The sequence below is a fragment of the Branchiostoma floridae genome, chromosome 6, assembly GCF_000003815.2.
Source record: "Branchiostoma floridae strain S238N-H82 chromosome 6, Bfl_VNyyK, whole genome shotgun sequence".
In the NCBI taxonomy this organism is placed as follows: Eukaryota; Metazoa; Chordata; class Leptocardii; order Amphioxiformes; family Branchiostomatidae; genus Branchiostoma; species Branchiostoma floridae.
The window spans coordinates 976871-994160 of NC_049984.1; the positions used below are offsets into that span (position 1 = coordinate 976871).

Here is a 17290-nt window from a genome sequence, read left to right on the forward strand (position 1 = left end):
CCGGACATGTTTGTCGTCCCCATGGTTGCTTAAGTACGTCAGGTAGTTTGGCGGCAATATCAACGCCCAGTCCGTCTGGCTCAAAGTAACAGAAGAGCAGGCAGTTGATTACTGAAAAAAAAATCAATACATTTCTGGCTCGTTCTGCAAAAGCCTAGCATTAGACATAACTCTACTTTCCAAGCTATTTCCCTTTGTATGTCTGATCATTGCTACGTATTTTACTACTTATCCGTCAGTAATAACATACTGATTCTTTACACCCCTTTCCTGCTATGAAAGCAGTAGTCCTTACGAGACTTAAACAATGCTGGCTATCGGGCTAATAATTTGCCAGAGGAGTTTTGCCACCATTGGGTTTCATTTGTCGCTCAGTAACAGGAAGAAAATGTTACTCTTCCCGAAGACTGGCTTTACTGGCCAACCATTCTACTTATTTTTGCCCAATCAAATGGTCCATAACCCCAGGCCTAGTCAAGGCGGTTCTTTTTTTAATCTCCTTTTCCTAGTGTAGGACAATTCACTAACACGTAATTCAATGTATTAAGCAATACATTTTGTAAGAGACTCCACAGGTGGCTGTACCAGGTGACTCGAGCTTACAAGGCTGGCATCCAGGATATGTCTGTACAATAGGATATAGGAGAATTCTTTTTACACAACCAGGTACTTACATTGCTTATGTTTACAGAACTCCAGTTAGAAGCTCTGTCGAAGGTGTCTGAGAGACATCGAAACCTAAGCAATGTAACTGCTGGTTGCGTAAAAGAATTCTCCTATATCCTATATTCTACCCACCTGATGAAACTATTTTCGGATGTCTGTACAATATTCAGAAGAAAAAGGACTGGACTGTCAACTAGCACCTTCAGGTGATTCTGTATGTAGTATCTCATGATATCTAACAGCATGCAACAATGAATACACAAAATACTCCAATGTAATAAAACAATAGCCTTTATTCAAGATGGTCCAGTGCAAAAGTGCACAGTGTCTCCTAATTCTATATTGTGCAAAAGAGCTGTGCAAAAATATATACATTCCTAGGTCCTCACACCATGATTTCATTGCAATGATTTACCTATTGCATGGATCCTTTATACAAATATTACTGTGTACATTCTTAAAATTGCACCTCTCATTGCAAAATGCACATTGACCAAAATTTCAGTTGTAGAAAAATAGCTGGACCAATAATTTCCCTTAAAAGTACATATTATATTGGGTGGTCCATTGAGTACAATGTTACACCCCTGTACTGCACATGGAACAGTCCGATGACGTAAGAAATGCATGCCCAGATTTCTACACCATCAATGTCCCTTAATGTCACAATACCAACTATATAACAAATTTGTGCGGGGGATTCAAAAATTTCTTATAATTTCCATCTTTCAAATTATGTACACTCTTACCAAACCATACAGATTTCATATCTACAGCACTACCTACTACCTAAATATCTATTGTGGAATAAAAAGTTTATATCAGTACTAAAAGACAAAAACAGAACATTAAAATGAGTAAAAAAAACGGACACAAATCAAAATGTCACAAAGTCAAAGTAAAATTGATACAAAATCCTTTTCATACATGAATATATTTGTGTATGAAACATACGTGGGAATGTTGCACTGCATAGTATCACATGTCTGGCTTCAACATTGCCACACAGCATTCTGGAACTGGCTTATACAAGTGTAAAATACTGTCAAACTGAAACTGCATAGCTGATTGCTTAGAAAGTACATTACCCTTCAGTCTAGTTGTCTATTTGATGATGAATTTGTGCCTTGAAGCTCAAAGTTGCCAAACAAATTTTTTTTGGAATGGGGTTGTTTAAAAAAATCAAACTGAAGCTAGATACCCGGGTCTCAAATCAAGCTGCCTGTTAGTGTTACAGAGAAAAGTTTGCTTGGCAGGATTTGGTGTTTATTACATATCCTGGAAGATACAAGTCCCAGGGAGTGTTGGGTCATTCCTTCTTCATCCCAACATCAGCATTTTGAGTTTTCATACAACAGACGAATCTTTCTACACAGCAGTTGCAATGGTTGAAAACTTCAAACTTGGCAGCTCTCTTGGTTAGGTGGCACATTTTTTATTAATTTCCGTTGTCATATTCTAATTTAGCATTTGCCATGGTAACGTGTCCATGTTCCAGTTGGAACATGGACACATGGAAACATGTTTATTTGGCAGTTGCCATGGTGCCGTGTTTACTTGGCGAGCATGGCCTCCTGTTTCTTGGTGACCTCTGCCTCGAGGTGCGCGATGCGCTTGGTGATGTTCTCCCTGCGGAGCTGCAGGGTGGCCAGCTGCTGCTGGGACTGCTCCAGGTGGGAGGGGGGCGACGTGCCTGGGGAGAATATACAGCCTGGTCAGAACTGAATAGCATTTTTAACAATGAATAAAAACTAATAACGACAGGACTTGGAGAGGAATTATAGTCAGCTGGTCAGAACTGAAGAGACTGGATGCATCAACAACAACAGAACCTGGGGAGAAAATACTGGTGGGTCAGGATGGAATACTCTGTTACAAGTTACAATTAATTGTGACACCAACTTGGATAAAATTCCATCATACCATCCCAGGACACAGTGATTACAAATCAAAGAAACGAAAATTTCCTGATATAAAAAAAAGTTTAGAAACTGTTTAATAACTTGTATATGTGAATTGAATGATTGTACAACAGGACTAGGCAAACAGAAGAGAGAGCATACCAGACATGGCCCTGTCGATGCCACTGCTAAGCTCCTGCTCAGACTTCACCACCTGGGTCAGCTCTGCTGTCAGGTGGTCCAGCTTGCCCTGCAGGTCGCTGACCTGTGACCTGAGGAGGTCCCTGTGGCTGCGGAGGGCTGCAGGGGCTGCGGGCGGCTTGGCGGGTCTGTGGGGGAGAATGATTGTCAAATAAACAAACAAACAAACAAACAAATAACGCGTACCACAAGCTGCAGCTGCTTCAAACATTATACCTTTTTGGCTAAAGTAATGATTTTATTTATTTCCATTTTTCTTCGCATGGGTCAGGCTCTCTGTGAGATTGTGCACTGCTTTACAAACTTACAAACTATACAACAATATATACAAGGCAAGAACAGATTTGTACATCAAATACCAAGGTTGTAGTTGTTATACATGTCTGGTCGCAATTATGATAAGGTTTCCAGATAAAGTGCCTTAGACAAATTCCTGTTAAACTCTTGCAAGGCAAATCAGTACCTCACAATCTGAAGATGCTTTTTCAAAGTATAACCGTTACGTAAGTCTCAAGATCACTACAAGCACCCCTCACCTGTCCTGTGATCCTTGTGGCTCCTTCTTGCCCCGGAGTTGTCTCAGCTTGGCCGCGATGATGTCTGTAGCCGGTCCCGACCGGTTCTGACTGGTCAACGCGCCGCGTAGCTGGGAGTTCCCAGTGAAGTCCTGGTAGTTTGCCATCCGCTCCGACACATGCTGCAAGGATATAGGGAAACAGATGTAGATGGTTTGCAGATGTATTGAATGGTTGTAACACTGAGGAGAAGCTACATTCTGTAAATACAGGCTGGATGGAGATGTGTTAAGAGGTGGGTTCCTGCAAATGTCATGGAAATGAAAATAAGTCATATCAGATTTCAGCTTACAGGAAGGTGCACTACCATTGCTTGTAGCAAAAAAGGCAAACGGATTTAAATGCAATGAATGAGTTATTATTCTGTCTTGCCATCAATAAACAGGCTTATATGAGTATGTGTGCATATGTCGTCCATCAAAAGAAGACTAGTAGCACAGCTGGACAATTTTTAAATTTCTGGCAACCACAGTTTTAGGGAATAAACTATAGTAAGATAATAGTTTTCCTATGTTTCCCTCTTGACCTCTTGCTACATTGCTTCTTAAAGAGTCTAAGAAACTAGCTGTAGTACATGTAGTATGTAGTATCCACTCACTCACTCACTCACTCACTCACTCCGGCGAGCTCGAGTATCCAGTATTTGATTATACTGACACGGGTGGGCAGCAGTTGTCTAGTATTTACACCGCATTTCTAAGTAGCTCTGTCCCACGGGACACACTTTTTCCAACATTCCCTAGGCTACCACAGAACCACAGAAATAATTTGGTTCAGCCTCACCTGTGAGGAGAACTCAGCCTCGACCGGCGCCGTGACCTTCGTGTTGATGAGTTCGCTCACGACATGCCCACGCTTCTCCGACGTCGTGCTGTGCCGGAAGGCCGCCTCCAGCGCAGTCCTGCCATTGGCCGGCCGCCCACCAATCAGGGCTGAGCTCGTGTTGGTGGAGCGGGAACGGGCGAAGAACATGTCCTGGCAACACAGCTTGATGGCCTGGGGAGATACAGTTATTTCACATTTCCCTTTTGTAACACATTATAAACTTTAAGATTAAGATAATAACTTGCAAGTTTATCTGTTTTGATAAAAGTCATCATGAAGATGGTCTTGAACTGCAATTTGCATTTTTTGTACCACCAGCCATTAGATTACCTTAAGTTAAGCTACTCAGAATTCAAAGAAATCTTAGTGCAATTATTATTTTTTATTAAAACACCATCACAACAACAAATGACAGAACAAAGATGTAACAACATGGAAAAAATGCTGTTCATAAATTGCAAGCTGTAAAACTTTTTGCCAACTACCTTATCTGAAATATTTGACATAAATTACAGATGGTCAATGTGAACCCAGACTCGGTAACTACAGGAAGAGCTAACCTTGTAGAACTCCCGCAGGAAGTAGGGGTTGTTGTCATCCGCCAGGTCGTTGACCTTGATGTGTGCCAGGCAGTGGAGTAGAACCACCACAAACTCTCCCACTGACTCCATACGCTCCTGAAAATCAAGAGTTTATGATAAAGACTCTTTCAGTTGTAGACACAGATGAAACATTAAAGGGGTTTACAGGCCTGTCTGTGTCAACAGCCTACAAGGTTACACCTTCACAATTTTCTGAAACCCAATACCTCACAACAGAAACAATCTCTTTGTGCTGAGATTTGTAACGTTTTATGGTGATATCAAATAGTATAGAGATTTGATCCTATAGCTATTGTCACACCTCTTCATTCCTTCAATCTTCAACCCTTCAATGGAGAACAAATTTTGTCAGAGGCAAATCATGTAGCAATGCTTTTTTAGGACAATACTGTCAATAGGAAGTTGGGCTACATCAGTAAACATACATCAATTATGAGTGAACATTAAGGACAGATTGGAGGGTGTGTCCAAATCAGTTGTAGCTGACTGTGCACATTTGTACACTAGATAATCATCGTCTCCCACCTTCCTGATGAAGAGGATCTTCTTGGCGCTCTGGTACAGGAACGAGTGGCGGAACGCGTTCCTCTCGTAGTCGTTGGGCGGCAGGTTGGACGCAAGCAGCAGGGTGACCTCAGGCGACCCAAGATGGCGGCTGAGCAGCTGCGTGATAAAGACGCCGAAGCGGTACACGACAAAGTGACTGGGTGTCAGGTCGTTGATGTCGACGGCCATCAGGTCACCGGAGCACAGCCACTGGGCGTCCTTAATGTCCAGGTACGGCCGGTCGGTCTTCGCACCTGGGGATGGGGGGTAGGGAGGGTAGGACATGAGAATCTTCTCTTAAGCAGTAACTCTGGTTTCTTAACAGGCTCTTTTATGGTATAAAATCGTATTTCTCTTACATTCAAGGCAGTACATGCAAAACCATATTCCATGTTGTTGTGTTGTGAAGAGACCTTCTCTCTATACACATTGTACACAATGTTAGCTTTTATCATAAGCCCTTTTCACAATGTGACCAGGTGTTTGCAAGGTGAGACTTACCAATAATGTTGCAGCACCCTAATATGCAAATCAGCTTAACCAACACATGCTGACAATCCTTTCCTCAAGAGCCCTAGGTACTTTCTATGCTTCCTGCCAGATATCTGCACCATGAGACTTACCAATGACATTGCCACCAGGCAGTGAGTTCTTCAGCATGTCCTCTATCTCAGTGATGTGTTGGAACAGCGGAGACTTCACCAACAGGTCCATGAAGTCCTGCTCCTGGGGTGACCCGGCCGGGAACGGCAGCTTCAGGTCACCCGCGGGCACCAGGGGGCCTGATGGGATACCGGGGGCTGACCTCTGACCCTCCTCGTCAAGGGCGTTTGGTGTTGAAGGTCGCAGCATCTGGTTGTTTGTTCTCTCGAACTCCTTTGCACCTATGGGGGGTGGTAATTGATGTTATTCACTCTGAATGACTGAAACTTCAATAGGAGCTGCTTCCAGAACATGAGACACACGTCAGGTTAAGGCTCGTGGGCCACAAGTCAAGTGAGAAGTAAGACTACCACACTGCTCCTGTCCATTGGTCATCCTCTCGTCTACTCCTCATAGTCTTCCGTTCTGTTCTCTGCATTGTTGTCTTTTGTCCCTCGTCTTCACCAACACCACCCTTCCTTCCTTTTAACTCCATTTCCCCTCCCATTCTTTTCACACTGATACTATCCAACAGTTGTTGGCTCTGCTCCCCACTTTACCACACCCTTTGTTCCCCTCCATCCCTTTCTCCTTACTTCCCTTCCCTTCTCTCCCCAAGCCCCCCAGTTACAGCTTTGACACTGATCCTGTTCAGCAGTTCATTGGTTCCCCTCTCCTCTCGCTCCTCCCTATGCATCACCCTAACCCAGATCTCTGCTCGTATGGGCCTCCCCTCCCCACAGCTCCCATGGGCCTCCCCTCCCCACAGCTCCCATGGGCCTCCCCTCCCCACAGCTCCCATGGGCCTCCCCTCCCCACAGCTCCCATGGGCCTCCCCTCCCCACAGCTCCCATGGGCCTCCCCTCCCCACAGCACCCATGGGCCTCCCCTCCCCACAGCACCCATGGGCCTCCCCTCCCCACAGTTCCCATGGGCCTCCCGTCCCCTCCCCACAGCTCCCATGGGCCTCCCCTCCCTACAGCTCCCATGGGCCTCCCCTCCCCACAGCTCCCATGGGCCTCCCCTCCCCACAGCTCCCATGGGCCTCCCCTCCCTACAGCTCCCATGGGCCTCCATCCCCACAGCTCTCATGGGCCTCCCCTCCCCATAGCTCCCACGGGCCTCCCTCCCCACAGCTCCCATGGGCCTCCCCTCCCCACAGCTCACAGCTCCACCCCTTTATTAGTACCTTCCATGCTGATCCTGTTCAGCTGCTCGTTGGCTCTCCTCTCCTCCTCGTACTCCTCCTTCTTCCCCTCCTCCTCGATCATGGCCAGCTGGGCCTTCCGCTTCTTCTCACGACGGGCCTCCAGCTTCGCCTGAGGTGGGAGAAATAAGACGTCTCAGAGCAGGCACAAGGAGTGATGTCATCTCACAGAATAAGACATACTGTAAATGTATTTAAGTTTGCGGGAATTTAATTTCGCAGTAGCGGGAAAAGGACTTTTCGCGGTGGTTTTAATTTCGCAGTAGCACCATGCACTGTAGTCTTTTACTGCTATGGAAAAATGTTCGTGGTGGTTTTAAGTTCGTGATGAAGTGGCCACCGCAAAAACTGCGAACATTAAACCACTCTGAAAGTTTCTGCATTTACAGTAATTGACAAGATGTTCTGACTAGGAATAAACTGAATGCTTTTCAGGTGCCTCATAGTAATGTCAGATGTTATAAGTACTGTTGTCTTGCATAAGGATAGGATATGAATGTTTACATGTTTGCTGAAAACAAGCATAATGTTGGTAGTATTTTCAGACCTTTGTTCCAAATTTCAACTGTTTTTTTTCAATTTCAAACTTTATGGGATCATGTTGGAAGCTCCAAACATCCTTTTCACAGACGATATTTATTTCAACATGCATAAGAACAGATTTTGCCCAAAAGTTTCCCCTGGACCCGCCCCCTTGAGAGCGGCCTTCAGAATGCTCCTCATGCTCTCGCAGAAGTTTCTAGAACAAACAAACAAACAAACAAACAAACAAACCTTGAGAGCGGCCTTGCTGCGCTCCTGGTCCTTTTGCATGGCCTCGTTGAGCTTCAGCATGTTCTCCTCATGTTCTCGCAGAAGTTTCTGTAACAAGCAACAATCAGTCAGTCAACAGCACTTATTACACACACAGTCACTCTGTACATTTTGTACCTTCTAGAGTATCTAACACCAAAAGTTTGGTATTATTGCTATTATTATTAGTCTTCTTTCTACGATGGTACGGTGTCGATGGTGCAAATCCTTCCGTCTAGAGTTGGTGATACTCTACAAATCACCCGGACTCCAGGAAGAATACTAACATATCAGTCACTAATAAAGATCTGTATCAAACCAAACCAAACCTGCAAAGTATCACCAGCACCCTACTGTACAAACCAGTGCACTCAGTCTGACGAGTTAAACCTGCTCGACATAAAAGTTGTACATGTAAATACTGGCTAATGTCTGCTGCTTTGTTACACCTCGTTTAGTGTCCAACAGTCCTGGAAAGAAATGGTTTGTGGTTAAAATTATGCACTTCCTGCTTCTACAAGTGAACATAAAAGCTCTGATTAACACTACAGTAACTGCAGTATGAACACAACAGGTTTCCTAGAAATAAGGGTTATACTGTTGTTCTAACTACAATATAAACAGTGCTGTTGTTTATATGTTGTGACTCCTATACAACTGGGTAATGCCAGCTTATTATGCGAAAGTAGCCAAGCGACATACTCTTAGACTAGTCTTTGCACCTGTGGGAAAAAAACACCAGGCTGAAACCTTGTTATCATAGTGAAGCAGCCCTATTATACTTTTCCCCTACATCTCTGTGAAAAAAATCATGTTTCTACCCTGATGCGGTCGAGTTACAAAATGCTCTAGTTGTTACATCTCTGTGAAAAACACCAGGCTGAAACTGAGTTACTACCCTGATTCAGCCCTACTATACTTTATTTTCTCTACATCTCTGTGAAAAACACCAGGCTGAAACCAACTTATTACGCTGAAGCAGCTGAGCTACAAAATGCTCTAGTTATTACATCTGTGTGAAAACATTTTTTCTACATTTCTGTGAAGAGACACCCAGCCAAAACCGAGTTATTACGCTGAAGCAGCCCAGGCTCATGAGAGCGTCCAGTCGTGCCCTCAGCATGGGTCTCGCCGGGCCCTGCGCCGTCCCCATGGCCTGGGTCAACGACCTGTACTCCGCTAGAATCCTCTGGAGCAGAAACAATCATTAAGTTTGCACAGAATTCTGTTATTAACCCCACCCTACACAGGATGACACACTGCAGCATCTGAAACAGATGTGTATTTACTTGATATGCAACATGAAGGGCTCGAAATAATTTTTCTGCATACCTGCACTGGTGCAGGTAACATTGAAAATTACCTGCACCAGACAAACTTTACCTGCAACACTCTTTTTAAGAAGTATGGATTATACTAAAATTGTTCAGGAACCATTGCTTTTTTTCTTTTATACTTAATAGGTGGTACAATCCATATACACCTACACCATTGGACATTTATGTACATGGACCAGTGCAGGTTAGGTGCAGGTAGACACTAAAAATACCTGCACAGCTCCAATTTTACCTGCACTAACCTGCATATGCAGGTGGTATTTCCAGCCCTGAACATGTGTTTCAACAAACTCTAAATCAAGTTAGCCCTGCATTATGTTCCTGCGTGTCATGTAGTTTCTGTCCAGTTTTGTATGTTGCTACGGACCACAGCAGGAACAGTAGCTGAAATGTACATGTATATTGTTAACTAAAGGTAATTCTGAATAAACTCAAACTCATCAATTTTTTTTTATTCAGAAAAAGGAAAAAAAAATTCATTGTTACAGGAACTTGTACACTCTGGTTTGGAAGTGAGAAAAACTATAAACTTGATAATAAAATCAATTATAGTAAGTGATTTTCTGATATCGTATAGAATACTGGATACTGAAAATGGCTGTCTTAATTTACTTGATTGTCACTATTAGAATCTTATCAAACCATTTCTTAGTATCTTTCATGTCTTCAAGTGTCTGTCTCACCTCCTTCTCATCCTCGGTGACGTTCATCTGCTCGACCTCCTTCCTCTTCTGCTTCTCTCTCTCCTCCAGCTGAGCCTTCGCTCTCTTCTCCCGGTCCGCCAGCCTCTCCTGCTCTCTCTTCTCATCCCTCTTTCTCTCCTCCTCAATCTCCTGCTCAAGGGCACTGAAGGGGAGGATAGGTGTTTAATACACTCAGGTCTAACCCCAATGGCTAACCCTAACACTCATCCCTCTTTCTCTCCTCCTCTATCTCCTGTTCCAGAGCACTGAAGGGGAAAGGTCAAGATAGGTATTTAATACTCTTAGGTCTAACCCTAACCCTAGCCCTAACCCCAAGCCTAACCCTTAGATGTAACCCTTTCAACCCTAACTCCTAACCCTAACCTTTACCCTAACACTAACGATAACCCCCAACTCTCCTGCTCAAGGGCGCAGTAGGGAACAGGTGAAGCTACGTCTTAAAAAAGCAGGTCAAGTGTCTTGAAGAAATCTTCTAGTATCACTCTACCATAATGTGAAAACTTCAAATTGTGCTGAAAGAGCTCAAAATTTGTACTGTAGAGAATCAACACTATCCTAATGTTTGTACATGGGAACGAAGAAAAACTTTGTGAAACAAACTCTTGACATACAAAGAGAAATTAGAAGCCGGATTTGAAGAACAGAGCCTCATCTTTCTCCCCCAGAGATGCACAGATACCACTCACCTCACTTGGTCCCTGAGTTTCTTCTTCCTCTCCTCCTCCTTCCTCCTCTTCTCCTCCTTGATCTTCTCCATCTGCTGGTTCAGTTCCTTCATCTTCGTCTCACGGAAGTCTCTCGCCGCTTCCGCCGCCTTCTCTGCGTCCTGGGCGTACTCCTCGATAAGGGCAGCCTGTGGGGGGGAGGGGGGTGGTCCAGTTTTACAGGGGGTATTTTTCTGTAGCACTGCTATAGCAACTGGCACCTTTTACCAATTCTGAATCACCTTAGATACCTTACATCCAAAATGCAAGTATTCATCATCAGTATGGCAGCCAGTGTTACAGGTGGTCTTATACTGATGCAGTTCTAGCAAATAACAACTTTTAGTAATTCTTATATCACAGAAGATACCTGACATCCAAAGTGCAAGCAAATGTAAGGTAGAAACATGTGACGTTGCAACTTCTTTTTAACAATGTTGTTGATAGTCTGGATAAGCCTAGGTTATGAGTGCTCTAGGTGTTATTGTAGTCCTAGGTATCAATGAATAGTGTGAACGGGACAGTCTGCATGCAGAGATCAGCTCCCCATATAGACCCCACCCCTGCCTGCCCCCATACAGACCCCTGAAGTGCCTAGCCCCAACCATAACCCCCTACAGACCCCCAGGTTGCTGATCCCTGCCTGCAGACTGACCTGTTCAGGTGAGAGGTTCTTCATAGCGTCCGCCAGCTCCTTCAGCTGTTTCTCCCGCAGCTCAAGACGCGCGTGGGCGTGGTCGATCTGCAGAGATGGCAGCACGTCCTTCTCAGCCTCCGCGAGCAGCGCCGCCGTCCGCTTGTCAAAGTCTGCCATCTGTTTCTGTGTAAGACGAGAGAAAAGGAAGTTTAAGGTAAGAAGATGTAAAAATTCCCCAAAGGATTTCTTTGGTATGTGCTCAACATGATCACACAGTTCTACAGGGCAGTCGGCAGCTTGTCGTAGTCTGACAGCAGTTTCTGTGTACGACACGAGAAAAGGATTACTTTTGTGTGTGCTGAACATGATCGACATATATAATGTCCATCAGGGAACAGTAGAAATTATTGAGGGTGGCTGACAGCTTGTGGAAGATTGCAAGCTGTTTCTGGGTGTGATATGAGACAAGAAGGATTGCATGTACCAATAAATAACATCATATACAACAGTACTCCATGTACCTTGTGTGCCTGCTGCAGCTCTGCCTTCCTCTTGGCGAGTTCTGGAGCCGTCAGGGAGCCGGCGTTGGTCACCAACTCAAGCAGGTCCTGCGGACAACAACAGGACGATTAACGTTTATTTCATCTTGTTGAAATACATGTCTTGTTACACATTTCAGTATCATCCATCTGCACGCAAAACAACCCCGCACACTTACAGAGAAGAGTAGGGACGATCTGTTGTGGTGGGGTATAACAAGCTTGGGTAAAAATGGCTAAGATTCAATGTACTATCAGCTAACGAAAAAGCGTTTGTTTCATCTGAAGCATTACCCTTTAGTTTGACATCCATTGATTTGGCTCTAAAGTAATTGCGCTGATACTGCTCCTATGTACATGTACGTCATCAACTTAAGGCCAGCAGGATGCTTAACTCAGACACAACAGCTCCCCCTACCTGCTCCTGTTGGGACACCAGCCTGTCCCTCTCCTGTTGCCTCCTCTCTGCTGCCTGTGCTTGTGCCGCAGCCTTCGCTGTTTCTACATATATCATCAATTACACACCTAGCCTGACACAACAGCTCCCCCTACCTGCTCCTGTTGGGACACCAGCCTGTCCCTCTCCTGTTGCCTCCTCTCTGCTGCCTGTGCTTGTGCCGCAGCCTTCGCTGTTTCTACATATATCATCAATTACACACCTAGCCTGACACAACAGCTCCCCCTACCTGCTCCTGTTGGGACACCAGCCTGTCCCTCTCCTGTTGCCTCCTCTCTGCTGCCTGTGCTCGCGCCGCGGCCTTTGCCGCCTCCGCTTCCCGGCGCTGCTGCTCGTCCAGCCGGACCGTCTCCTTCAGGTGGCGCTGCTTCATCACGCGGTAGATGATGTTCTCCGCCTTCTTACCATCCTGACCTTGGATGGAGTCCACCAAGGTCGACTTCTCGTGGTCCAGGAGCTGTGGGGAGTCAAGTAGGTCATCATTATGCAGTTCTTTGACCTTCGTTCACTTTGAAAGTACATGAAAATTTAGATAGCAACATATCATGGAAACAGATCCCTGGGAGGAAATGTTGAATATCAAATCCCCTGAAACTTTGTGTACCAGGACCCCTCTGTAAGACCCATCTAAGACCCCCCTCCGTACCTGCTGAGTTGCCAGGTTCTCCGTCCTGTTGCTGTTGCATCAGCACCCGAGCCATCTCTGCCTTGTGCTTCAGTCCCTGTATAACCCCCCTGTATACCCCCTGTAAGACCCCCCTGTGAGACTCCCCTGTAAGACCCCCCTCCGTACCTGCTGAGTTGCCAGGTTCTCCCTGTCCTGTTGCTGCTGCATCAGCACCTGAGCCATCTCAGCCTCGTGCTTCTCGGCCCCATGTATACCCCCTGTAAGACCCCCCTGTAAGACCCCCCTGTAAGAATCCCCCTCCGTACCTGCTGAGTAGCCAGGTTCTCCCTGTCCTGTTGTTGCTGCATCAGCACCTGAGCCATCTCTGCCTCGTGCTTCTCGGCCAGCTGAGCCGCCTTCTGACGCTTCCTTTCCTCCAGCTTCTTTGCCAGTGTGTTCTTCTGTCGCTCTTTCTCCTGAGGAGACATCATAGGAATCTTGAGACTTATACAATTGCATACTCTAAGTCTCCTATAGTTTCCATCTAACTTTTCAGTCTTCATACATTTTGTTAGACTGGTATCCAATATTCCTAAACTAGCTTTCTGCAGAATAAAGTCACTGGAACAAGTCTTCATTTAAATGTTTGGTCTTTAATTCATTGACAATTTGAATATGTCTTACTAATTAGTCTATGAAGATGTGCAAGTCAACTTTGTTTTCCTGCACAAATTAATGGTTATAAAGCCATTTAAGTCACCTGGACTATACGCGTCACCAGATTAACTGTACAAGCGCTTGGTCATCTCAGCTGGCACACCAAGGAGACAAACTGTAAACGTGGTTACAATATACCAACTGGAAGCTGGAGATTTACAACCCAGATAACATCACCTGAGAACCTGAGCTCATTTTAAATTGGAGAGCCAGTATGCATGGGCAGAAAGCTTGCAGACTTCAGAAACACACACACACACAAAAAAATGGAAATTTCTGCTTCACCACAAAGTAAGGCTGTTCTGGACTGAAAAGCAAACACCTCATTTAAGCCAGGCAGGTAATTTCATGACTACAGGAGCTTGTTGTAGCGAAGCCACCCTGCCTACAGCACCATGTCTACTGTCCAACCTGCCACATGTCTGCTAACAGTCCGAGCAGACCAGACGCCTCTCCGTGGGGCGGCTTGTACAGGGAGGGGGTTAGTGTTCATTTCAAACAACATCAGGCAAGAAAACTCAATCGTAATGAATGCAACGCACAGACACGCTCTGATTTGATCCGTGGCACAAACTTCATGGTGGAATAAATGAAGGTGTTATCCGCTAATTCCATCATTTGCTTTCTATCAGCACTTTGGCAATTCTCAAGTGGAAATGACCCAAGAAGGAGAGGACTGACCAAAACATTCTTTGTAAAAAAATAACTTTGTGTATGGAAGTAGCTAATAAATCTATATAGTGTCAACCTCTATTTGAGCATTGATTTGGCAAAAGATTGAAAATTTCCTCCTTGTCTTTGTACATCACTGTAATAATCTACTATCATCTTGTTCATTGTTGGTCACAAGAAGAAAGTACTGACCTTGTCCATGTTCTCTGTGACCTTCTCCATCTCCTGTTGGTGAGCAGCCAGCATCTTTTTCACCTGGTCCTCTGTTAGGTTCTGTTCTTTCCTCTTCAGGACCAGGTCTCGCTCAAACTGGGCCTTCTGCTGGTCCAGCAGCTGTAAACATAAACAAACAAACAAACAAACAAACAGGTAAACAAACAGCACCAGCACCAGGTCCCGCTCAAACTGGGCCTTCTGTTGGTCCAGCAGCTGTAAATATAAACAAACAAACAGGTAAACAAATGGCACCAGCATCTGTTTCACCTGGTCCTCCGTCAGGTTCTGTTCCTTCCTCTTCAGCACCAGGTCCCGCTCAAACTGGGCCTTCTGCTGGTCCAGCAGCTGTAAATATAAACAAACAAACAAACAGGTAAACAAACAGCACCAGCACCAGGTCCCGCTCAAACTGGGCCTTCTGCTGGTCCAGCAGCTGTAAATATAAACAAACAAACAAACAGGTAAACAAAAGGCACCAGCATCTGTTTCACCTGGTCCTCCGTCAGGTTCTGTTCCTTCTTCTTCAGGACCAGGTCCCGCTCAAACTGGGCCTTCTGCTGGTCCAGCAGCTGTAAATATAAACAAACAAACAAACAGGTAAACAAACGGCACCAGCATCTGTTTCACCTGGTCCTCTGTCAGGTTCTGTTCTTTCTTCTTCAGCACCAGGTCCCGATCAAACTGGGCCTTCTGTTGGTCCAGCAGCTGTAAATATAAACAAACAAACAAACAGGTAAACAAACAGCACCAGCACCAGGTCCCGCTCAAACTGGGCCTTCTGCTGGTCCAGCAGCTGTAAATATAAACAAACAAACAAACAGGTAAACAAACAGCACCAGCATCTGTTTCAGCTGGTCCTCCGTCAGGTTCTGTTCTTTCCTCTTCAGCACCAGGTCCCGATCAAACTGGGCCTTCTGCTGGTCCAGCAGCTGTAAATATAAACAAACAAACAAACAGGTAAACAAATGGCACCAGCATCTGTTTTGCCTGGTCCTCCATCAGGTTCTATTCTTTCCTCTTCAGCACCAGGTCCCGCTCAAACTGGGCCTTCTGTTGGTCCAGCAGCTGTAAATATAAACAAACAAACAGGTAAACAAACAGCACCAGCATCTGTTTCAGCTGGTCCTCCGTCAGGTTCTGTTCTTTCTTCTTCAGCACCAGGTCTCGCTCAAACTGGGCCTTCTGCTGGTCCAGCAGCTGTAAATATAAACAAACAAACAAACAGGTAAACAAATGGCACCAGCATCTGTTTTGCCTGGTCCTCCGTCAGGTTCTATTCTTTCCTCTTCAGCACCAGGTCCCACTCAAACTGGGCCTTCTGCTGGTCCAGCAGCTGTAAATATAAACAAACAAACAAACAAACAGGTAAACAAATGGCACCAGCATCTGTTTCACCTGGTCCTCCGTCAGGTTCTATTCTTTCCTCTTCAGCACCAGGTCCCACTCAAACTGGGCCTTCTGTTGGTCCAGCAGCTGTAAATATAAACAAACAAACAAACAAACAAACAGGTAAACAAACGGCACCAGCATCTGTTTCACCTGGTCCTCCGTCAGGTTCTGTTCCTTCTTCTTCAGGACAAGGTCCCGCTCAAACTGGGCCTTCTGCTGATCCAGCAGCTGTAAATATAAACAAACAAACAGGTAAACAAACAGCACCAGCACCAGGTCCCGCTCAAACTGGGCCTTCTGCTGGTCCAGCAGCTGTAAATATAAACAAACAAACAAACAAACAGTAAACAAACAGCACCAGGTCTCGCTCAAACTGGGCCTTCTGTTGGTCCAGCAGCTGTAAATATAAACAAACAAACAAACAGGTAAACAAACAGCACCAGCTGCACAGGCTATGCTCAAATCAGGCCTCCTGTTGGTTAAGCTGTGTATAACAATGTGGTCAACAAACATGTATACGAACAGGACTTGCAGCACATCACAAGGTTTTAGTATAGGCAAAAAAAATCCTTAGTTCCTCACCAGTCTCTTCTGCTCCTCCATCTGTGTCTCCACGGCAACACTGCTGTTCTCCAGCTCCTGGTCCAGCTGCCGCCCCGCCTCCCGGTCCTCCTGGCGCTGCCTGGTCTCCAGCGCCGCCTGCTCAGCCACCTGCGCAAGGTTCAGGAATAAAGGTTCAAGACTCAAGGTGCAAAGTTTAAAATGCAAGGTGCAAGGTTCAAAGTTCAAGAGTCAAGGCTAAAGATTCAAAATTCAAGGTGCAAGGTTCAAGGTTCATAGTGATACCAGAATTGCACAATTTACAAACTTTAAGGTTTGAATAGTTTAAGTTAAATGCTGTAACAGTTCGTAACAAATGAAGGAAGCAACTTGTATGGATTTCTAATACCCAAGAGAAAGAGATACAATAGCCTATACTTGTCCCTGGTGCTGAAAACAGGGTGTCTTCCACAAACATCATCCAAATGACAACCACCAGCAGTTCAGCACTATGGACATGCACTAAACTGTAGATTTTGTTTAAAATTTACAATATTGCACATTTCGTAGCTTGTAAGATTAATGGTTGCAAGATTATTCCCCTACACACAATAATAAAACAGTCATATAATCCGTGTGGCACGTTGGATACACCTGATCCCTCGATCTCGAAATTTAAGCAACGTGCAGGCTGGTCAGTTCTTGGATGGGGGACCAACCAAGGACGACTGGATGCTGTAGCTTCACGAAGAGTTCCACGAAATAGTCTTCCAGGAGGGACGTAAAACGGGGGTCCTGTGCTTGAGAAGGCACC

The 17290-nt window shown here is 45.2% G+C and overlaps 1 protein-coding gene across 1 annotated transcript in view; it reads right to left on the reverse strand.

Moving 5' to 3' along the window:
- Positions 1-939: 939 nt before the first annotated feature.
- LOC118417398 overlaps positions 940-17290 on the reverse strand; it is a 162503-nt gene continuing 146152 nt past the window's right edge. The window contains exons 164-183 of the mRNA XM_035822954.1: positions 16519-16647; positions 14958-15116; positions 14815-14892; positions 14524-14760; positions 13269-13418; positions 12565-12792; positions 11861-11947; positions 11704-11787; positions 11358-11522; positions 10685-10851; positions 9978-10140; positions 7940-8026; positions 7148-7277; positions 5940-6200; positions 5296-5570; positions 4729-4845; positions 4127-4339; positions 3305-3465; positions 2730-2896; positions 940-2359 (exon numbers count right to left, since the gene is read on the reverse strand). Coding sequence (XP_035678847.1) covers positions 2220-2359; positions 2730-2896; positions 3305-3465; positions 4127-4339; positions 4729-4845; positions 5296-5570; positions 5940-6200; positions 7148-7277; positions 7940-8026; positions 9978-10140; positions 10685-10851; positions 11358-11522; positions 11704-11787; positions 11861-11947; positions 12565-12792; positions 13269-13418; positions 14524-14760; positions 14815-14892; positions 14958-15116; positions 16519-16647 — 3198 coding nt within the window. The 3' untranslated portion in view covers positions 940-2219. The remainder of the gene's footprint in view (positions 2360-2729; positions 2897-3304; positions 3466-4126; positions 4340-4728; positions 4846-5295; positions 5571-5939; positions 6201-7147; positions 7278-7939; positions 8027-9977; positions 10141-10684; positions 10852-11357; positions 11523-11703; positions 11788-11860; positions 11948-12564; positions 12793-13268; positions 13419-14523; positions 14761-14814; positions 14893-14957; positions 15117-16518; positions 16648-17290) is intronic.